This window comes from Sardina pilchardus, chromosome 22 (genome assembly GCF_963854185.1).
Source record: "Sardina pilchardus chromosome 22, fSarPil1.1, whole genome shotgun sequence".
NCBI lineage: Eukaryota > Metazoa > Chordata > Actinopteri > Clupeiformes > Clupeidae > Sardina > Sardina pilchardus.
The window spans coordinates 19,475,944-19,498,522 of NC_085015.1; the positions used below are offsets into that span (position 1 = coordinate 19,475,944).

Below are 22,579 nucleotides of genomic sequence, written 5' to 3' on the forward strand. Positions count from 1 at the left end.
ACTCACGCCATACTGATCACCATGAAATCCAGCCAGTTCCATGGATCTCTTAGGAATGTAAAGTTTCCGATGCAGAAGCCTCGTGATAAGACCTTTATCGATGCCTCAAAGGTATAAATACCAGTGAAAACATATCTGCAATGACAAACATATGCAACTTGTGTGTGAATGTGGAGATTTTTTTCAAATGTTATGAAAAAATGACACAACTAGCACCGTTACAAAGGCAAGTCAGCATGAAAAAAGGCCTAAGTTAGATCTAGTTTACAAGTACACAATGTTTATGGTAATAGACAGTTTGTTAACAACACTACAAGCATGATCTCAACTTAAACTGTATAAAAGTACAATCAATACCATAAAACAGTAGGAAAAGGCCAGGCAATGATGTGTTGTGGTTAATATAATAAATAACATCTCTAAAAAAACATAAGTTCTAAATAAAAATATAAAGTCAGCAGATGGACTTACTCAACTGTCTTGCTCCATGGCGGGGGGTTGCTCATGGTCATAAACACACAGTTCGCTAATATGGTGATCATGATGATCATGCTAAATATTGTAATATAGAGTCAAGGGAAAGGACAGGAAACAGTTCACACAGACAGACAGCTAACCAATGGAAATGATAGGAAAACAGGAGGGTGACGTCTGTTTCAGTGTTCCTGAGACAAAGACTACCTTGAAACTGTGTGTGTGTGTGTGTGTGTGTGTGTGTGTGCGTGTGTGTGTGTGTGTGATCTCTTATCCTTTCTGTTTTATTATTCTGACAATATGTAAAAGCATTAACATAGCCATAGACCATGCAATTTTTATGTTCTTGCTCAGTATATTTTAAACATAACATAAAAGCTACAGACATTCTGTTAAAACAGAACAGAAATAGTAAAAGCTACTTTACTGAATAAACTACATGAACCTTCCATCAATTCATCATATAATAATAATGTGCTACATGCTAATGCTACACAATTCCTATAAAACAAATACTAACTAACTAACTAACTAACTAACTATCAGCATACTCACTAGTGTCTATGTTTTATCTATGGACCAGCACCTGGAGTCCATGGGCTTAGCCCTGGTACCCTGGTGACTGCTTGCTAAAAGGAGTTCAACCTCTATGCTTTTTGAAACATCTTGAGACAATGTCAATAGTTACTATCTTTATAATTCTATAAAGATAGAATTGAGTAGATCTGAACAGCAGTAGGCATTGTAACTGAAAGGATATGAATGTATGAGTATTCTGATGGATCCTCTTCGTAGAAGGTTGAAGGGGCTGAGAATGTAACAAGCAGGATCAGCATTGAACCTGAAGATTGTGTTACCTTTGGTGACCACTATAAAGGTCTGCACAACAAGGAGATACACAAAAAACAGCATGTTATTCATATTAACAAGGAATGCAACAATCTTAAAAAGTCTGGGTATTCTGGAGAGATAACAATTTGTCTGATAACCTATATTTACTGTTAGCTTATCCACTTAATTTTTGTTGTCAATTATCATCATCTAACTGTAAGCAATCACTTGCAGAAGTTTACAATATATTTGTATGCACGACTTCACAATTTCACACTTCACTTCACTCACTTTACACTGAATAACAGACATGCGTTGGTCCTGATTCTGTCACATCAAGGACGCAAGCCAACCAGAGTGGCGTGCAAATTAGCTCTGAACTATGCACAGTCATTAGGGGTAACTATGTGAAGAAGACCTCCTGCAATACACACTGCAAAGACTGATCATCAAGGTCAAGATCATGGTGACTTTTATTAGGGCTCATCGGCCTTTCTCATCACACTCAGTGGACTTCTGTCAACTCTGAACCAACTAAGCAAGCCGCCCCCAACCGCTTATTCAACTTCAAACACTAAGTTCTTCACAAAGTCACAGATTATTCTGCCAGTCAGGGCTAAATAGACATTCTGACAGGAATTCATATGCTACGCATGAAGGAGTGACCGAATAGAGGCTGTCCCTTGGTGGTCAGAAGCCTGAACTAACTGACCAAGCCACCATTACCTACAGTACCCCCTGCCTCTGACACCACAGAGCACGGAGAAACATAACCTTCCACATTACAAGCCTGAACTAACAAACACCAACACAGTATCAAACATTTTGAACTATACCCAACCCTAGACTTGATCCTCATACTGTACATAACTATACGCAACCCTAGACTTGATATTCATATAACTATACCCAACCCTAGACTTGATCCTCATACATAACCCAATCCAACCCTAGACTTGATCCTCATACATAACTATACCTAACCCTAACCCTAATCCTAAACCTATGCTTGATCCTCATACAAAACTCATCCCAACCCTAGCCAGCCACTGACTTTCTGATTTTCTTTGTAGTAGGGGTCAATGTCCTCCAGGGGTGTGTTGAGCAAATCCTCCGGCGCGTCTCCATAGATCATGGGCAGGGTCTTTCCGGCCTCCATGTCCCTGCTGGGTTCAGTGGGACCGGGCGGCGGTTCTTCACCCGCGAGCTCCAGCCGCTTGCGGTCCTCGATACGCCGCTCGATCTCCGCCAGACACTCAGGGGTGAAGCGGCGGAGCACATGTGGGCCTTTGTGAGCTGGCAGGCTGGCCATCTTCGCATCGCGAAGAGATACCACCACACCGGGGAGGCTCGACAGAGAGCTGGAGGAGAGAGAGAAAGAAGAGACGTCAACACACACTGGAGAGGGAGTCAAAATAAGAGTCAGTGAAGGTCGGAAACATGAAACTAAATGAAACATTTCTGAGATACAGATAAAGATCTGCAAGAGCTTCAGGAGAAGTTGTATGTTGTATTTGAGTATTGTTTTGACTGTGTATCAATATAATCGCAGAGATTTCTCCAAATAACCCTGAGGAGAAACTCTTTGAGACAGAAATGCGATGAGGTACACTAATAGTCAACCCTCTGTACAATGGTTGTCTAAGACTGAAGGAGGAGAGAGATGAGAAACAGAAAGGGATGGGACACCACCACACTGGGAAGGCTTAGAAAGACCTGGGGGGGGGGGGGGGGGGTAGTTGGAGAGAAAAGCGTGAGTGTGTGGGGGGAGTGCAATGCTGTGCACTATACATAATGGGCAAAAGGCCACAGAAACTGGGCAGAGGTGTATTGGAAAAAGTGTTATGGGCAGAGTGTGAGTTAATCAGGGTTTGACTGGGGAGATTTGACTCTGAGCAGAAGGGATGAAGGAGAGGAGGTGGAGGAGAGAGAGACAGACAGACAGAGAGAGAGAGAGAGAGAGAGAGAGAGAGAGAGAGAGAGAGAGAGAGAGAGAGGAGTTTTTTTGGGATTGGATACATTATTATGCCACCTGTGAGCAAGAAGACAGAGAGAGAGGGGATGGAGTTGAACACCCATTTGCTATAAACTGCCACCACTGCTATGACAATGTCCAACACAGACACGTGATTAGACTCCCATGTACTCATTGAATCCCCAACATGAGGTGAGGGGATATAAGGAGGGATAAGGGTGAGAGAAATGCTGAAGAGAAATAAAGGATGAGAAGAAAGGAGTTGGGGAGGGATTGTTTGAGCTTCGCTGAGTGAGAGACTGACAGAGAGGAGTTGAGAGAGAGGAGGAGTGATCAGGAACAGAAACACAAACACATTCCCAGTGCAGATCTTAGTGCATCTATTCTACAATGAGCCTGAGGTGGTGTGTGTTTGTATGGAGGGGATGGAGAGGGCTCATTTCCTCAATCCATACCACTGGGGATTCTCTAGAGTGAGGTAGTGTGGCAGGGTGTGTGAAAAAAGATGAGAAATGTTAGAAGCTAAGAGAAACGAGTTGATCTGCTTTGGACTTTTTTCTCTATGTCCACTCGCATTGCATTATATGTTAGTGGATGAAACAGTCATGTGAAGTTACGTGAAGTCAAGACCTGAAGTGTCAACCTGCTTTACAATGAGGATGGTTTGATACCGTATACAGTATAAGCCTATGAAACACTGTTAATGTTCTTGTGTCAAAGAGATATTTGTCTGCACGTAGGCATTTAGAGAAACATAAACACAAACCTACACTAGCCTAAAACATGCTGGCTCGATATAGGCCCCACTGGCTTACATTCTACAGTACTGTGTCATTCCCTGAGAGGTTATCAATTTAGACTATCACTGAGCTTGTTTACATGCACACTTACATGCATTTAAATAGTTACTCATATTTTGTTTATTGAATACGTAATCTGGAATACATGTATTCGGTTACCTGCCAATACAGGGTGTGCTCTACTGAACTGAGGGCATGGGATGACAGGAATATAGAGGAAGGAAGGAGAGGGATTGGTAGCAACACAGAGGGGGCTGAGAATCACAGGAGTTTACCTCAGAGCTGAGAGCAGTGCTATGGGGGGCAGGAGAAAATATCAACAGGTGCCACTTTTGTTTACATGTTTACATCTCTGTTTACTTTTGCAATACTGTAACAGGAAGTACATAAGGGGAAAAGAAAAGACACCAGAGATAGAGAGTGAATAACAGCTTGCAAGGAAATGGCAACTTGTAAAAGAGGAAGGTCCATGACCGAAACGTTGTGAATTCGAAATAAATGTATGCATGCATAATGGACAGTGTGCGGGATTCTCTTTTACAAGTTTAACTTGGTAACCTATTCCGACGCATCTGTCCCCACAAAAGAGGGGTGCAAAAGCGTTTTGTAAACTAAGGAAATGGCAACTACCACAGAAGCAATGTGAATGAGGATGTCTATGTGTAAAAATGTGTGCACAACATAAACACCATTCATATTAATCTATGTAAGCTATCCAAATATATTTCAGTCGTTATAAATTGAATTGACAGATCCTGATCCATAGAACAACCCTTATCCTCTGCTTGGGCGGCAGAGACAGTGATGACATGTCTGCGATTATCAGTGTGAGTGTGTGTATAAGTGCACTTGTATGTGTATGTTTGTGTATGTATGTGTGTTTGTGTGTGTGTGTGTGTGTGTGTGTGTGTGTGTGAGAGAGAGAGGAGGGAAGAGGGAGGGAGAGAGAGAGAGAGAGAGAGAGAGAGAAGAGGGGACAGTCAAGGACAGTGACTGAGCTGAAGATTGATGGGGGGAACTTCATGTAAATCCCATTGATGACATGTCACTTTAGCTCTTACACTCACCATGCCTATCACTGATGGATGCAAACACATGCAACCTCACCAACCGCCGCAGGTCCTAAGCACAGCACAGGTCAGAGGGACACTTAACACAATGACTCCTTAATGGCAGTAAACACAGGAACGCAGGCTTTATGGGCCATTCACAACCATTCACACCGATATAGCCTTAACGATAATGGCAAAAAAAAGTATTGGTCAAGTATTGATCACTTCCAGAGCAATTCGGAGAACGATAAAAAGCTGACAGCCTATCAGAAACCGTCAAATTTGAAACCTCACATTCATCGACATGAGGAGACACTTTCTTATCATTGGTCACCATGTACAGTATACGCTCATATCGTACGCTCACCCCCTGTAGCTATAGTTATCCTTGTAGCTATCATTCCTGGTGTGAACAGCCCTTTATTGTGGATGTACTGTACACACCATTTTATGGTATTGTCAGGTAAGACAATAAGCAGAAAGTGAGAGGGTTCACCACACTGTAGCCTATGTGACCATAATTTGGTAAAAAGGATAAATGTGCCTTGAAGTATAATAATCTAACAATCCATTAAGAGCCTAACATCACTCCGACGTTTTGCTTTAAAGACCTTACCATGAAAACATATCAAGAACGTCATCAAATCTGTACTGTGACTTAATGTTAGTCTCCAGCTCTTTTTACTCTTATAAATATTTCCAGCCCGACTGGGTGCTTTCAGACTCCCGCACTATGCCCTGACGACTTCATCAAGACCCATGTAACAAGACCTTAAAAGTGCTATGGAGTGTTTATGAAGGTGCACTGACCCACAGCGTGTGTCGTGTGTGGGGACTATGAGTTCAGTTCACGTAGTATGTGTAGTGAATGTGAGGGCACATTACAACAACTTTAAGCCCACTCGCTGTGCTTCACTACAGACAAAACAGGTTACGAACTGGCACTGCGCAGATGCTTTGCTTTTCAACTGACAAGCGGGTTAGGCGTAACAGACCGAATTGCCTCAACAGGAAAGGAAACAGAGGATGGGACTTTAAAACGGTCGAATCTAATTATCCAATCAATTGTAAACAGTAGATCAGTCAATAATCAGTCAGATGAAAAAAGGCTGTTCTTCTGGGGAATAAACACCCTATACTGCATTAGTGATAGCGACATTGAGAGATCTAGCTAAATCAAATGCTCAGACAGAGGTCAGTTGCCTGATGTCAATGGGGGCGTGACTCCTTCACCTGATGATACAGTGAACGCCTAAAAGAATGTTAAAAATATAGCAGCGAGTTAGGGACAAATTTCAGTTATATGACTACATGGTTTTCTGTTTGAAAATAAAGACGAACAAAAGTTTATCTTTAAATGAAGCAATCATTCTAATTATTAGAGCTTTAGACAGTAAGGTTTGCTGAACATAATAGTTACTCTCTAAGCACAGAGTAAGGTTTGTTGCTGTATGCATGTTTATATGAAGGCCTACAGTATGTACTTGTTGCACTATGTGCTCCAGCATCTCTGTAGACTACATATAACTTTTCATCAGTGTTTCATATTCATCTCTGTGTCTCTGTTTATCGGGGCGCTCGTAGACATTTCCCAATAGGATACCTTACCCCTACGTACCCTACCAACCGCTCCCCGCGCGCCACCCGCCACCCGCCACCCGCCTTCTCCAGTCACTTTCCCAGGACCCGACCAGAGTGGTGACCCACATAAAAGTGTCAAGGTAATGACAAAGTGAGGAGGCCAGGGCCCTCAGACGAGAGTGGGAGCGCGAGCAAGAGAGCGCAGCGGAGGAACTTTCCCACAGTACCCAAAGAAACCCTCACATTACTGTCCCACATCAGGTTACTTATTAGCTTAGCAGACGCTCCCGCCCGCCACCGCCACCACCACCACCAAATGTACCCCCACCCCCCGACCCCCGCCCCAACCTCCATTGGCTTGGCTGGCTTGTTGGATGGCTGGCTCACATTGCTCACATCTTGCGTCTCTCTCTCTCTCTCTCTCTCACTCTATCTCTCCGGCATGTTCCGTCAGCAGTGGAGACCTACAAGGGCCCCCAGTGCTGAGCTGCTGGAGCAGTTGAGGTTACAATTTGCGAGAGCGGCCCAAGGCGGCCATTTTGTGTGGACAGGGTTTTATGGCCGGGTAACAACAGAAAGCAGGCCCAGATAGGGACCAACAGTTTGTTGTTTCTAACACATTTGTTATCAGAGTGTAAACACATCAGATCCTTATTTGAATGATGGGCAAAATGCAGTCGTAGTTCTGAAATGTGACTACATGGACCTTAAACATGAACACAAGTCTCCTCAATGCTCCCACAAGCCAGAGAATGGCTAAAGTTTGTGTAGGAGAACTTTACTTGTGGACAGAATTTGCAAAGGGATCCACAAAACCTACATGCCTGCACTGAAGTGAGACACTAGTGCCATCTGAAAAGAGACGTGTTGCTAAAGGGAGGGTGCATGTTGTTTTGTGTAGTACTACTTAGACAGTAGCAGTGGCATTCTAGCTTCCATTTGACCTGGGAGCTGGGATCATAGGGTATCAGTATACAGTAGCCTGCAATCAAGCATTCTCTCCCAATGACTCCCTCCAGCACTCACTCCATTGGGTGGGCACGCTCACACACACACACACACACACACGCATGCATGCACACACACACACACACACACACACACACACACACACACACACACACACACACACACACACACACACACACACACGCACACACATAAAACACATGAAACAAACACACACATACTGTATGAACTCAGATACATTGACACACACTGTATGGAGCGCACACGCACACACACACGCATTGGATTCAAGATTCTTTTTGTCAGCAGCATTGCTAATCAGGGAGGGCAAGTAGGGCTTGTACACACACACTCGCGGGCGCGCGCGCACACACACACACACACACACATATAAGCATACCCTCACACACTTGAGCTCTCTCATTTCTCTCCTTCACTCTTTCTCTAATCGTCACTCTTTCTCTCTATCCTCGCAATCTCTTTTTTCACTCACACTCACAGTCTCTCTCGCTCTCTCCCTCTCTCTATCTATCTATCTAACACACACACACACACACACACACACACACACACACACACACACACACAGATACGGTGGCTGCCCAGCTGCTGTGGGCCATCACGGTTGGGCGTCGGATTACAGAAGCACGATGACTCCGCTCATTCCTGACTCTCGCTGGCCTCCTTCTCTCCGTCACATCCCACCGATAAACAGACCCGTACACCAGGCCCACGGACCACCACCACTGAGGAGTCCTCGGCAGAATCACGGAAAACTACAGGACGTCCACCGCAGGTTCACCAGAATCAATGAAACTACAGAATAGCGTCGACAACCTCACCGGAATGAAATCACTTCCAACAAACAACAAAATAGTGTTCCGCAAGTTCACCAGAATCACTTAAGCGACAAAGTGTCACCAGCAAGCCCACCAGAATCACTCAAACAACAGAATAATGTTCAGCAAGTTCACTAGTCACTGATTGAGACCCTCAGTCAATAGGCTCACCAGAATCAATTGAACTATTGTCTACCCTCTGCATAATTATCGGAACCCCTGAAACTACCAAATAGCTTCATTAAAATAATATCGCTAGTCAAGACCATCTACTGTACAAGCTAACCCATGTCACAAAAATCACGAAATACTCCCACATCATTAAAACTATTAATAAACATATAAAGATAACTCAAATCACCAGATCATCACAATCATTAGCCTGTTAACCTAAATCTCTGAAAACTTTACAGGCCGTCCTGAGATCGTAGTTTGATTATCACCAGACTAAGCTCTTTTAAGATTGAACATCAGTAGGGAGGTCTGCACTGTATTTCTACTGCTCAAGAGGCATGATCAAATGGGCATAGTTCAAATGACTCTGTACGCTTGGATAGTCCTTCAACCAATCAGACCAACGATCCCTGTGTGCCTGGTGGATAAACCAGTTTATGATTGGTTCCAGCAAACATGAACAGGAAGCAGGAGAGATAAATGTGCAGGTTTCCAGCCTGAGCTGCAGGGCGAAATCCAATCAATGGCAGATCAGGCTGGGTTTGCCCAGTCTACTGGGATACTACAATCTGGGCAAGATAATCTGTATCACTAAAATAACTAATAAATAAAGTTAAATAACAATAAATAAGTTGTGATAATAAATCACAACTACCAAAAAAGGCAACCAAATGGCAAATCAGCAAAATATTTTCTGATCCAACAATACTACCTAACACTAACACTAATTGTCTATAGAAAACCAAATCACAAACTCAATTAATTACTTTCTATTTATAAATAGTAAAACTATGAATAGACCAACTCCAAATCAGATCATTAACATTAAACGATTGGCCAAATATACTGTATAGACCAACAGCAGAAAATCACAGAACAATCTGCCTTTCTACATTCTGCTCAGCAACTAAAAAAGGCCAGACTCACTTATGCCAAGTCAGTTCCATAACAAACTCTAAACTACTAACACTGCTCTCCCTTTTTTAAACAACTTCACTGCACTCGCAATACTACTATTATCTATATATAGAATTTAGAATATGAATAATAGTTGGTGGTTAAATTCCAAATCATAATGTGTGTGATTAATGAAACATAATCTGACTTTGACTGTATTCCTTAGAATAGCCCACAAACCGCATTCAGGTAACTAATAACTTTCTTAATTCATAGTAATACATTCCCTGTCAACCCAGCCTGCATCCCCATGACCTCTAGTAAGGCTAGAGCATGCAACTCGCCCTTATTTCTACTCTTTTATCTATTGCCAGCTCTACATTACTGTCAGTACATACTCTCTCTCTCTCTCTCTCGCTCTCTCACACACACAGAGAGAGAGAGAGAGAGGCACACACACACACACACACACACACAGACACACACACAGACACACACACACACACACACACACACACACACCGTCTTGCACAGAGCCACCCAACCGTGGACACACACACCACCCTCCCTCTACCCCTCTTGGCGTGTGTTACACAGAGAGCCCCCACTGCTGGGGGGGTGGGCAAGTCTGCAAGAGACTGGTGCTCAGTCAGTTTTCCCACAACTATTAGGCTTCACTGTGCCATTCTGGGTGAGACCGTTAAGAAGGCATTCGAACGCTGTGCCCTCTTTACCCACCTCTATACCCATCTATCTCTCTCTCTACATAACGTGTCTCATTCTCTTGCCCCACGTGTTCTATATATCTATCTATCTACATAACGTGTTTCGCTCCCTTGCCTCACATGTTCTATATATCTACATATCTACATAACGTGTCTCGTTCTCTTGCATCACATGTTCTATATATCTACATAACGTCTCTCGTTCTCTTGCCTCACATGTTCTATTCATCTATCTATCTATATAACGTACCTTGTTCTCTCGCTTTCACATGTTCTATCTATCTATATCTATCTATCTATCTACTGTACATAACATTGCTCTCTCCTCATAAGATCCACCTCATATCTATTCATCTGCACATAACAAAGCTCTAACCGTCTCCCTCTCTATCTGCATATATTCTACCTTGTCTATCAATCTCTCTCTCTCTACATGTCTATCTCTCCTCACATGAGCTATCTCTTCTCTCCATCAGACCATCTTTCTCTGTAGAACATTTCTCTCTCTAGCTCCACACATTTTCTTCATCTATCTCTCTGTTAGGGATATCTACTGTATCTACCTTTTCTTATTCTCCCGTCTCTATATCTTTCACTCTATAGTCCATAGTCTCTGCATCATTCAAGCCTATATATACATGTTGCTTCCTTTCCCTGCCTTCTCTATGCTTCTTTTATTTCTGCATCAGTATTATCCATCTGAAACTCCCTCTATCACTCTCTCCATGTCTCTCTATCATTCTCTCCTCATGCATCTCTCACTCTCTCTCCTCTGTCCACCACAACCCCCCCCCCCCCTACTCTCACTCTCCACATGTCTCTATATAACTTTCCCTCTCCACTACATCACAAGCCCTTTTCGTCTCTCCCTCTCTCCTCACTCTCTCTCTCTCTCTCTCTCCCACCACAGCATTTGTGTAACCTCTCCCCCCCGCACCTTATCCATCCTTCCTCAGCACTGATACTCTTCATCCCATGATGGAGGGGATTTGTGGACGCAGACGTAACTTAAAATATCCAACCTGGGGACGGATGTGTCACCCCCACACCCCAACCCCTCCGCCCTCACCTCACCCGCGGATTATTGAAGACATTTCCTGATCGCATCATGTAAAGATGTCAGTCAAGAGGTTTGTGAGACTGAACTCCTTCCACTGCTACCACACACACACACACACACACACACACACACACACACACACACACACACACACACACACACACACACACACACACACACACACACACACACACACACACACACACACCCTAAAATTGAGCTCTCCCAGTGCTATAAGAGGTTTGCTTGTTTTGATAATAGAGGTGGAAAGTCAACATCAACCCGCAGGAGGGGACAAGTAGAGAGGTGTCGGGTGAGAGTTTGCGATGTCCCGCTCAGTGTTTGATAAAGCACTTAAATGTTCCTTGATGACAAGCTAACATTTGTGGCAGTACTGGGGTGGCAAATGCCCACTTGGTGACCTGATATTAACTGTGACCGCATTAGATGGCAACACGTAATGTCAGATCAAAACCTTTACAGTTAAAGAGTTACTTCACCCCATAACTCCACCCACTTCACATTTCTGAAAACGGCTTTCAAAATGGGCGAGACGTTCTGAAATTTGGAGAGAGAGTGCAGCACTGCTGCAACCAATCAACCATGGTGATTTCGTGTCAATCTGGGAATGAGTGCTGCAGACATGGCTTATCACAGGTAGGCTAATCAGGGCAGCAGGTGTTGGGGCGTTTGTCAATATTAACCCTGGTAATAGTACAGTTCACCACTTATGAGTATTTTCAATCAATCAACAGCTCAAAAAACCTATTTTAGGGTGCAGTGACCCTTTAAGTTTAAAAGAAAAAGATAATTTGGTGTGCATTCAAGGGACATACTTACTAAATACTCACACAACCCCTTCACTCTATATAAATCTGTATTCCGTTAAGCGCCATGACTTATAAACTGATCATTTCAATTCAATTTCAATGTTTACTGCCATCACTGTAAAGGGCCGTTCACGGCAGGGCCGATAACTATAACCATAACGATAAAGGCATCCACACTGACCAACGAAAAGCAAAGTCTCTCTTTGTGTAAATGAATGTGATGGGTTCTAATCGGCGGTCGTTCTAAAATTCGCTCTGAAAGTGATGACCAACAATAACGTTCATGTCGCTATCGTTATAGTTTATGTGGGAACGTCATCGTTCCCACATAAACGTTCCCGTCATCATGGGAACGTTAACAAGAACAATATTTTGTTATAGTTATCGTTATTGGTGCAAAAGTCCCTTTGAATCATAAACATGCTTGGCAAGCAATTGACCGAGAACCAAGAATGACCTGATGCCTGTTCATTCCTGACATGCCTCAAACTTTTGAAGGTAAACCTAATCACAAGCCTCCCAGTAAAGACTGCTATGACAACAGTTTCAAGAAATGAAACTTTCTACCAAGTTCCAGTCTACCAAGTATCTTACTATCTATGTTGTTAAATAATCAACAAATAACTTGAATCAATTACCACTTGAGGTCAGTTAGCATAAAACGTAACACACATTCACACAATTTAGTTTATTGAATGTATTGATTAGGGTGTATTTTAGACTGTGTGAATTCCTCTCATAACAGCTCCCTATGAAAGGAAACATGAACGGTAACTCAAGCGCAGGCACATCCACATACGTGTCGCTTGTCATGTCACTGAAAGCCACGGGTCCACTCGGCGCCGGATATAGCCAGAGTATATCAGACACTCGCCTGCCACTCTAGATGGTTTCAAAATGCAAGCTCTGAGGTTCCTCTCCGGAAACCAGGCTACACGAAACAGGCGCTGGATTTCTGGCACACAGACAATCATCACCTACGATGAGCTCATGGGAAAGAAAAAGCCGTAACCATCTCAGCAAGGAGAGGATGTAACAGATTTGTCCGAATTCTCCTCCAGGGAAGAAACCACCACAAAAGTGGATCTGACTTTATTTTAAGTGGCCTTTGTTAGTATGAACTCATTACCTAACTAAATAGTACAGCACGCATGTTAGATAACTACACATTGTAACAGCTTGGTGTGTATTTGCATAAGTGAGCAGCTGAAGTAAGCTGGAAATAGTTTTAAAGGACAATATGGAATAAAAGAATACGTCAATTAATGCATTCATCTAATCTTTTTCTATTATAATACAAGATGGACTAGAAGGCTATTTTTAAACCACACATACAAGCGTGCATACTGTAGTAGACCTATATGTAGCCTTGTCCAAATGCAGCATTTTCCTCAGTGGAGAGGGCATGTTGCTATCGTAAAAAGGCAACCATCTCTCAATAGCAACGTGGATAGGTACAAACCCTTAAAATTAGTAACGTTCCTTTCGTCTAAAGTATGGCATCGAATCTAATCCCACAAGCATGCACTGCAACAATCCCCCGCTACAATTCACGGCTTAAACTTCACAACCACACCTGTCAGTACGTAGCCCATAGGAACTCCACACTCGCTCTAAACACCCCCACCCAACCCACCCAACTCGGGACAGTCTGAGTGCGTCTCAATCCACACTGTGTCCATGTTGTCACACCTATAGCCATGTCTGGTATGTGGTAAGCTGTAAACGAAGGATCCCCTGTGCAAACAAGGGCTCTTTATCTGCGTGGCCTGGTGACATAGGCCGTGCCCCCCAGCCCCCTCCACACACTAGTCTCTTCAACACCCTGCCACCCCCTGCTTAACCTTGCCCTGCTGCCTCTATAGGGGGCTAGGCCCCGCTAAGCCCCCGACTACCCCCTCACCACCACCCCCACAACCACCACGACCACCAGGCCCTCACAATCCACACTGAGGCACAGAGAGGAATCCAGAGAAGGAAAAAGACATTTACATTCATGCCATTCCCAGTATAAACACTATCAACACTACAGTATGGACTTGACACATCTCACTGTAGACTATAGCATCCAGTAGGCTAAATCAGATTTAACACAGGAAGGGTTTTATTCTACCCAGTACAGTGCATGACATCCTCACTCATTTATGTGTCTCTGTCTGCCATAAAATATCCATATCAAAGCTGAAACAATTTGATTAATCAATTTGTTGTCAACAATCAAACAAAATCAACAACTATTTCTGGTAATTGGTCAATCCATTTGTGTCATTTAAAATTCATTTAAAAGTTTCTTAAAATTCATTCATTTCTGCTTTACTAACACCTCACAGTACAGTAAGCCTATCTTTAGAGTGTGGACAAAACAAAGTGAATAGAGTCTGGTGACTTATGATTGGGATTTGTGTCCAACACTTGCATCACGACATTCACTAACTTCATTCGTCCAGCCTTGCCAATCGCATTGATCTGAGATTCCTAACGTTACTTCCTACTTCCCCGAAACATTAAAAAATGAGTGATAAATAAACAGCATGAACAGTTAGCAAACAATGTATGTGGGTCTACCTTTTGCTGTAAATATGTTTTTGCATTTTTTATGTTTGCAGGTGTCGCTGCTTCTGTTTTTTTTTTTTTTTTTCGTTTCGTTTTCATCTTCCCTTCTCGTCTCTGATTGGCCTGACCTTGTTCTTGTCTGAGGGAAATGGTTATGTGGTGTTCCAGACTAGATCTCCAGGCTGCAAAATAAGGCTTTTGAGGTCATAATCTTGACCTTTGGTCGACTGACCAAGATTCTTCAGCATTTCCGTCCAGTTTATTGAACAAACGAAGTAACAAACAAATTAATCGATTAATCAGGAAAATAACTGACAGATTAATCATCTGACTATCATCACAGTTGCAGCCCTAATGTTAGTACTTGAAAGCACCCTCGAGACCCTCCATCTATCCAACTACATACTTGGCTCAGCTTCCATTAACAGTCACTGTGCCCCCTGCTTTGCCAACCTCTGCTTTGGCACAGTGCAATGCCACTGGTGGTGCCGTTGTTTGTGTCCACAGAGCCAATTTAGGTTGGGTAATGCATTACACACCCTAGCACTCACAACTATCAGCATTAGCAGATGTTTATGTGGTTACCAGACAGTGCCAACGCATCATCAGGTAGCACACACACACACAGTCAGTATCGTTTTCGATTCCATGTGATCCAACCGCCGTCAACGTGTCGCCATTACGGAGAAAACTATGAACACTGACCGTCACAAGCTAGACGAGCCTAAGCAAGTTCACATATGTGTCGTCCAATACAATATCTCACAGGTAAACCAGCCATGATCAAATTTCTGATCAGCTCATCCCAATCAATCCCTGTTTAAGAGTGCTGTATTATCGCTACGCTTCTTAATGCTCCCACAAAGCAGAGAAAACGTAGTGAGGGAAAGCTGCGGGGGGGTTTTGTGATGACTTTTAATTTCGATAGCTTCAACCTTAGCTCACCTTTTGCCCACATTAGGGAGAGAGGTGGTGGTGGTGGAGGTGGGAGGGGGGGCTTATGAGGGTGGGTGGGGGGGTGTCTTACCCCCGCCGAATCACATGGTACCTCGGCGATAGAAACTCAAAACCAACACCCTCAGCGTCCAAGAGCATGTGATGGTTTATGCTCCCCACTCACACACACACACACACACACACACAGAAACAGACACACACACACACACACAGTCAAGAAGGAAAGTTCTCACACTTGTAGGCAACATGGAAAGATTCACATACATAATGTCTGACTTAATAAAAAGTGGTGTCACACTACCAAACAAATTTGAGCAATGCATGGGATCATGTTATGTTTGAAATCTGATCATTTGTCAAAACAGACAATTACACTCAAAGAGCAATTTTCAAAATTGTGCCCCATGAGTTGCTACTTGCTACAGCAACGGAAAAACAACAACAACAGTGTCTGGTTTTAAAAAGCATTTGAAACATCTCAAGGGCAATAATCCATCAATCCACATAAACCATAAATCATAGACCGTTAAAAAAAAACCTGTGTTAGACAACCCTTTATCAATTAATTTAGCGAGATTATGAATTCTTATGATGTTTCATACAAATCCATGTGAGTGAGGATTGTGTGTTCATGAGAGTAACGTGTAACATACTGCGCGTATATGCATGTGTACGGTTCCTGTGTAGCCTAGTTAGTGTACGTGTAATGAGGAGGTGGTGGTGATGACCAAGGAGGTGTTGGGGGGGGGGGGGGGGGGGGCGCGCACAAAGAGAGGGGGGCACAACCCGATCTCTCCCGAGTTAAACGACAGCCCAGGGACCCGAGAGGCACCAGTGCCTCCATCACCCTACACCCTGGACTTGGGCAAGGTGGATTAGCGAGGACACGGGCACAGCGGGCACAGCCAGCAGCAGCAGCAGCAGCAGCAGCAGCAGCATCAGAGCGCTGAAATGAAGACATGAGCTAAAAATACACACTCAGAGAACAGCCCAGACTCCTTCAGGAGGGGAGAACTGGCCGCACAATAGATAGCCAATAGGCCGCTATGCTCAGTCTGACGGCGGACAAAAACGGTGGTGGGGGAGAGGGGGGGGATTTGTTCTACACCATCAGGTGAAAGTCAGGTGTCTGCAGTGTGACGGTGGGCTTACAGAGAGAGGGAGCCAATGAGAGAGAGAGAAGAGTGATAGAGAAAGACAGGAAGGGGCTGGAGGAAAAGATGATCAATCACTCTGACAGACCAATGGATCATAGACATGTATGACACATCCTGTTCCATAAATGAACTCTATGATTTTCTTTTTAGCATAATTTGTTGTTGCTCACGGAAATGTAGGACATTTCAATTGGGTTTTATTCGTCCCGCGTATAAATAAACGCACGCCGCATCTTGTATTGCGCACAAATCACAGCCAAGACTATTCCCTTCCTCTAAATGTCTCGCTGTAAAACATATGGCAAAACAATTACAAAACATATCGTCTCTGGGCCTTTATACATGTTTCTGACCAGAAAGGTAAAAATACCAGCAAGGTAAATTATGTGACATGTTATAATTTAATTAATTTAGCATCCATCTGAATTTTCAGGTATACACAAAGCCAAAAAACTAAGCTAAGAAAACTGCCCAAACATGGTGATATATGACCAATTTCTCCACAACAGTTCCATACAGGTGCACAACCACTATTATATAAGAGTAACAGGGAAAGGCGGCATTCAGTCGAACTAAACTTCTAGATGAGTGCAGCAGACAACAAAAAAATGGTCAGTACTAAGAATTTCAGTGCTATCAACACAGAATTAATCAATAGCTGTAGGCTAATATAGAAGTCTAAAGTCTAAACTCACTCAATCTAAATCACCTGACGTGATATATCAATTAACAGATATAATTACAAATAAATATAGAACATTACCTTACTCAGTTAAATAAATATATGTCCACAGAACACAAGGTATAACCCGTTGGTCTTCTGTCAAGTCTTTGGGGATCAGAACTTAGTTCTCCCTGTCTCAGGCCAGCGCGAGCTGCAGGACAGCTGTTGCTGACGCAGTGGGGTCTTGGATGAAACCTGACCGTCGCTTCAGGTAGGATCATCACGTCAAAATCTTTCTGACACTTCGCTTGCAGGGTGTAGTTGACTTTTTTCCCACGGAGCACGAACTGTGTTTATGATATCTCAATGTGTTCAAGGTGTCAGAAATACACGTGGAGGGGAATTTTTTTAACACAAGATTAGCCTAATTTGCGTGACGAAAAAGGAAAGAAACTAGAATGATTCGGTGTTCAATGATCAATCACGTTTTCCATGAAACGATTTCTATACTTCTATGCTGAATGCACGAATTTTGTTCGTCGATAATGTTCACTTCTCACGCATTGCAGTCGACCACGTGCAAATGTCTTCTCACAAACACTTGCGTTCTCAGCATGTTTGAAGAGCCACGGGTTCTAAATCATTTAGTGCAGCAACGACGTGTGCATATTCATGCAAATGGGTTTTGGTTGCATTTGGCTATATTTGATCGGAGATTAGCTCTAAAATGGGTCCAAAATCCACAGCCTATGCTGAAGTGGGTCACTTGCAAATAAACGAGCACCTAGATAGTGACTTCAAAGCGCGTGATATCGGATGTCACCAAAGATGTCTTTTTATGCCAGATGCGTGGATATGGACACGTGGATAGCACTCGGTACTGTTGGCGCGCACAGAGAGAAACTGCATTGAACACAAAATAGAGAAACTCGAAAAGTTTTTACAAGAAGAACTGAAAATGCTCACTCCTGTTTTTAAGTTAAGCCTAGTTTCTGGCAGTAAATGCATGTGCAACTCAAGTGGTGTTGCAACCGTACTAATGTTTTTGAAGGGACCATGTACAAGTCGAGATGCTTGGCTCACTCCGTCTCACTCTCAGTTTTGGCTGAAGACGCCGAGAAGAAATTTAATGCCAAGCCTGATCTCGGTCTCTGATAATGTTGCCATGTTCCAGCATAACGGGCAGCCGCTTCTCGGAAGGATGGAGCGCGCGAGCTCAAGACCCGAGCGCCCGTCGCACTGTCAGCGGCTCCCGTTGCAAAATGTCATAGACTGAAGCAGTGACGTTTAATTACGTTTACGTATTTTTACACACCAGTGGGATATAGACGCTGACTCAGGATAGCCTTGATGAATATAATTTTACATAGGTTACATCATAATAATCTTTCTGTTAGAGAACTGAGATTTCCATTGAATATCCAGGTACATGTCTAAGAATAAAGCCCAGCAACAGGGTTGTTTTGGCAAGATATTCATAATCTTACTTTAATAACCCTATATAAACTATCCTGGTGTTTGGTCTGATGTGTGCACATGACAAATATAGTGTCGCCACCCAGTGGTGATGCTATGCCAAGAAGTTTGGCTTGTGTTGTAAGCATGTGTTATAAATGATTACCAACTGGCTTTAACCAGCCCAATGCAATAAAAATAATTATCCAACAGATGGCAGTATTGATTAACTGTTTATTTGCATTCATTGCAATGCAGTTCTCTTACTATTATTTAGTCAGTAGTGACTATAGTTAGTCAGAATGATGTGACTTTGACACTAACATTATTTTAAATAAAGAAATAAATAATCATATAATACAAATAAAATAAATACATGGAATTATTAAATTGATTCGTATTTTGATTAAATTGATAGAATAGTGATTTTAACATTAAATTCTGAGACCTGAGGTTATTTTTTGAGCCCACTCCCCATCTATCTCTGCCACTCGGTAAGGAGATTGCTGGGCACCAACCTGGGTTTAAATGGCAAAATCAAGTGGTTCGGCTGCGGTGGGTTGAGTTGGCAAGTCTTCCTCTCTTTCTTCAACCAGACCCTGTGAGGAAGACCAATCCCAGACATACTGCTCATCGGCTGGGACTACCTTGAATGATCAAATACTGTAGTATCCGTCTCATCAGAGATGAAGCAGGACCTGTGCAGTTTCCGTCCAATTAACCTCGGGTGAAAAAAGGTTCCTTTGTTCTCAAGCCAGTGATCTTTTCCATCATCTTTGCAGATTGACATTCTCATAGCTGATGGTCTGCCTTGAGTAAGGGCCGGTTTGCCCAATTTTGTTAAGAGACCCATTGCTACACTCTGCTGAAAGGCCTAGAGATCTGAAGAACAGCCAGCTGTTGACCATCACGCTGTGAAGAGTCCAAGAAAGATTGGCCACCGCCATTTCTTTGACCTTATTATTAGCATGTACAGTATCTGGACACCTTGAGATCAAAGATCAACACCCCCCATGTTTTTGTTGTCCTTGAAGACACATGTGGGCTGTAGAACGTTATAATAGCCTTTTCTTTTCTCTCCTTATTCCACCTGTTGATAGGAACCACAGAAAACTTCTTCCTAGAATTTGATGGTCACCACATTTTTGTCTTTCCAGCTTCTCTTGCTTAGTGAAGATCTCTGTCATTCCACGAGGCTCTTTATGGAATTAGTTAACGTCAGTGAATGGAACATTGTGCAGATGACACATACACATGCTTGAGTGTACCAAGGCACCCATAACCACACTGTGTCATCTCATCAAGAAGACTGAGAACACAGGTTGTCATGCACTAAGTGGCACCCATAGGCCCTGTCCATGGTACATGTACCCTGTAGGTGATGCAAGACTCCACAACTTATAGCCAAATCGGATTGGCTTGCCCTTGATTAACTGCTTGCAACTGTGCCTTCCATAATAAGGGACTGTACTTTCATTAGCTGGCAGCCATTTGGAGTATGGCATAACTTTGAAAGATTAATTTAGTGCAGTGAATATGGGCCGCACTTTGTAGAAAGGGTCGGTTATGGGCCGGTTATTTCATTAAACCTTCTCACTGCATTGGAGATGGCTTCCATGGTCAGGTCAAGCATTTTGCCTTTGATCTGTATGGAGTATGCCTTTGACATTTCAATTTTGAGTTCCCTGAGGGTGGGAGGATACATCAGCAAAAACAAATCAAGCGGATCAGGATTAGTTTTTTTCCGATGCACTCTGCTGTTGTTGGTCTGTAGGTCACAAAATCAGGAATGTTTGGTGCAGCTGGGCATTAGCATCTTTTAAAAGCTCTCCGTTTGTTACTGTGTTTTGGGAACTCATTTAACACAGATGGAGTGGAAGGATCTGGAGTGCAGTATCAGCACAGCGAGGAGGAGAGGGAGATGGGGGCGCCATCTCGCATCGTGGTGCGAGATGGAGTGGTAAATGCCCACACAATGTGACATGGAGTGGCAGGTGCCTGGCTAGGAGGAGCGTTAGAGGGAGGTGTCTGTGTGGTGCGATTTGTGGTTGTCCATGTGCTACAAGATGCCTGTGTGGTAGGATCTGAAGTGGGTGGTAACTGTGTGGTAGGACTGGATTGGGCAGTGGGGGTGTGGACGGACTAGCTGGTTGTCAGGAATATCAGAGTCATCCCCTTGAAATGTCACCTCCGCTATGCCATTCTGCAGCCTTGCTGGTAAATGGTGTGTTTCTCCCAAAAATTCCCTGTCTGAACCGTCACTTTCCACTGCATCTCTCTCAAGTGTGGGGGTAACGGTAATGCTACAAACAGCATGTGGGGGTTCTTTTAAGTCCAGTAGGTCCAACACATTTAATCATTTTATACTGTATAAAATAAATATTAACAATAACTTACATTAATTGCCAAAACATGTGCATTGCATTCAATACAATGTATAATGCTTCCGATCACAATTTAATTTTAAGTAAAATGTGCCAATCAAACCCAACAGAATCAATACTTGATCCACTGGAAGAAAACTAGAAAAGCACTCTGAGAGCGCAGATCTCCGCCTGTATTGTTCCTATAGGCTAAGGCTTTAAGGACACAACGATCAGGATGCAACTCATAAATAGTGTTATGCACTCTGATAAAATGTCCATGAAAAGCCTGATTTACCTCTTTATAGTCCTTTAGTTTGGCTTCTGTCAACTGCCCAGACAGTAGACCACTGCTGCCCCAATTACATAATAACTGCACCCATCTGCCATCTGGTGAGCGTAGAGCTGAAAATGATGACACATGTACTACCCAGTGCTTGAGTCAATGGCTGGTAGCGTTACAAAGACGATTCTCTAAACGCAACTGCAAAATGATAGGGGCCGGACCATTGGTCCGACATCCCATTAGTCCGACATCCCATTCGTCCGAAAATGAACCATTCAATAGAGATACCATTAGTCCGACATCTCATTACTCCGAAAAAAAGAGAACCATTGGTCCGACGTCCCATTAGTCCGACCATACACAGTAGAGATGCATGGATGACTTGAAACTGAAAGATGCAAAATTCGCAGAAAAGAGGAGACATCTTTTTTTGCAGCATTGTGTGTCTAACAACAGGTGGAAATGTGCTAGCCTGTTGTAACAATCAACCGTTTACCTTCGGCTGTGTTAATTAAACGCAGAAGGGTTTTTTTGAATGACTAAATATGAATGGCAATAAACAGATAATTCTGAGAATGAAGTAGGCTACAACGTAGACTACACATCTGAGTGCGTCTCTTGATTATAACAATGAAACAATGTCGCTTTCTTCGGTTTAACAGTAAAGGAAGACACACACCAAACAATAACCCAGGTCGTGCACAGCGGCGCTTTATATTCACACACAATTAAATGTCCCAAACAATCCCAAGCGTTGCAATTCCCCCTTTCATTCAGTCCCGAAAATAAACCTAAAAGTCCAAACTAAACGAAAGATGTCCTGTATTTTGCCAGGACCGCACACAAGAGTCAATAATCCAATCCAGGAAAACTAAAGGGCCGCCGCCGACAAAACGTCCCGCAGCAATCAAAAAAATATAATGCTCAGAAAAAAGGG

The 22,579-nt window shown here is 43.2% G+C and overlaps 1 protein-coding gene across 1 annotated transcript in view; it reads right to left on the reverse strand.

Annotated features, from left to right (window-relative positions):
- scn4aa (sodium channel, voltage-gated, type IV, alpha, a) overlaps positions 1-17,701 on the reverse strand; it is a 40,696-nt gene extending 22,995 nt beyond the window's left edge. The window contains exons 1-5 of the mRNA XM_062525980.1: positions 17,638-17,701; positions 2,360-2,666; positions 1,235-1,353; positions 472-561; positions 7-135 (exon numbers count right to left, since the gene is read on the reverse strand). Coding sequence (XP_062381964.1) covers positions 7-135; positions 472-561; positions 1,235-1,353; positions 2,360-2,617 — 596 coding nt within the window. The 5' untranslated portion in view covers positions 2,618-2,666; positions 17,638-17,701. The remainder of the gene's footprint in view (positions 1-6; positions 136-471; positions 562-1,234; positions 1,354-2,359; positions 2,667-17,637) is intronic.
- Positions 17,702-22,579: the final 4,878 nt, after the last annotated feature.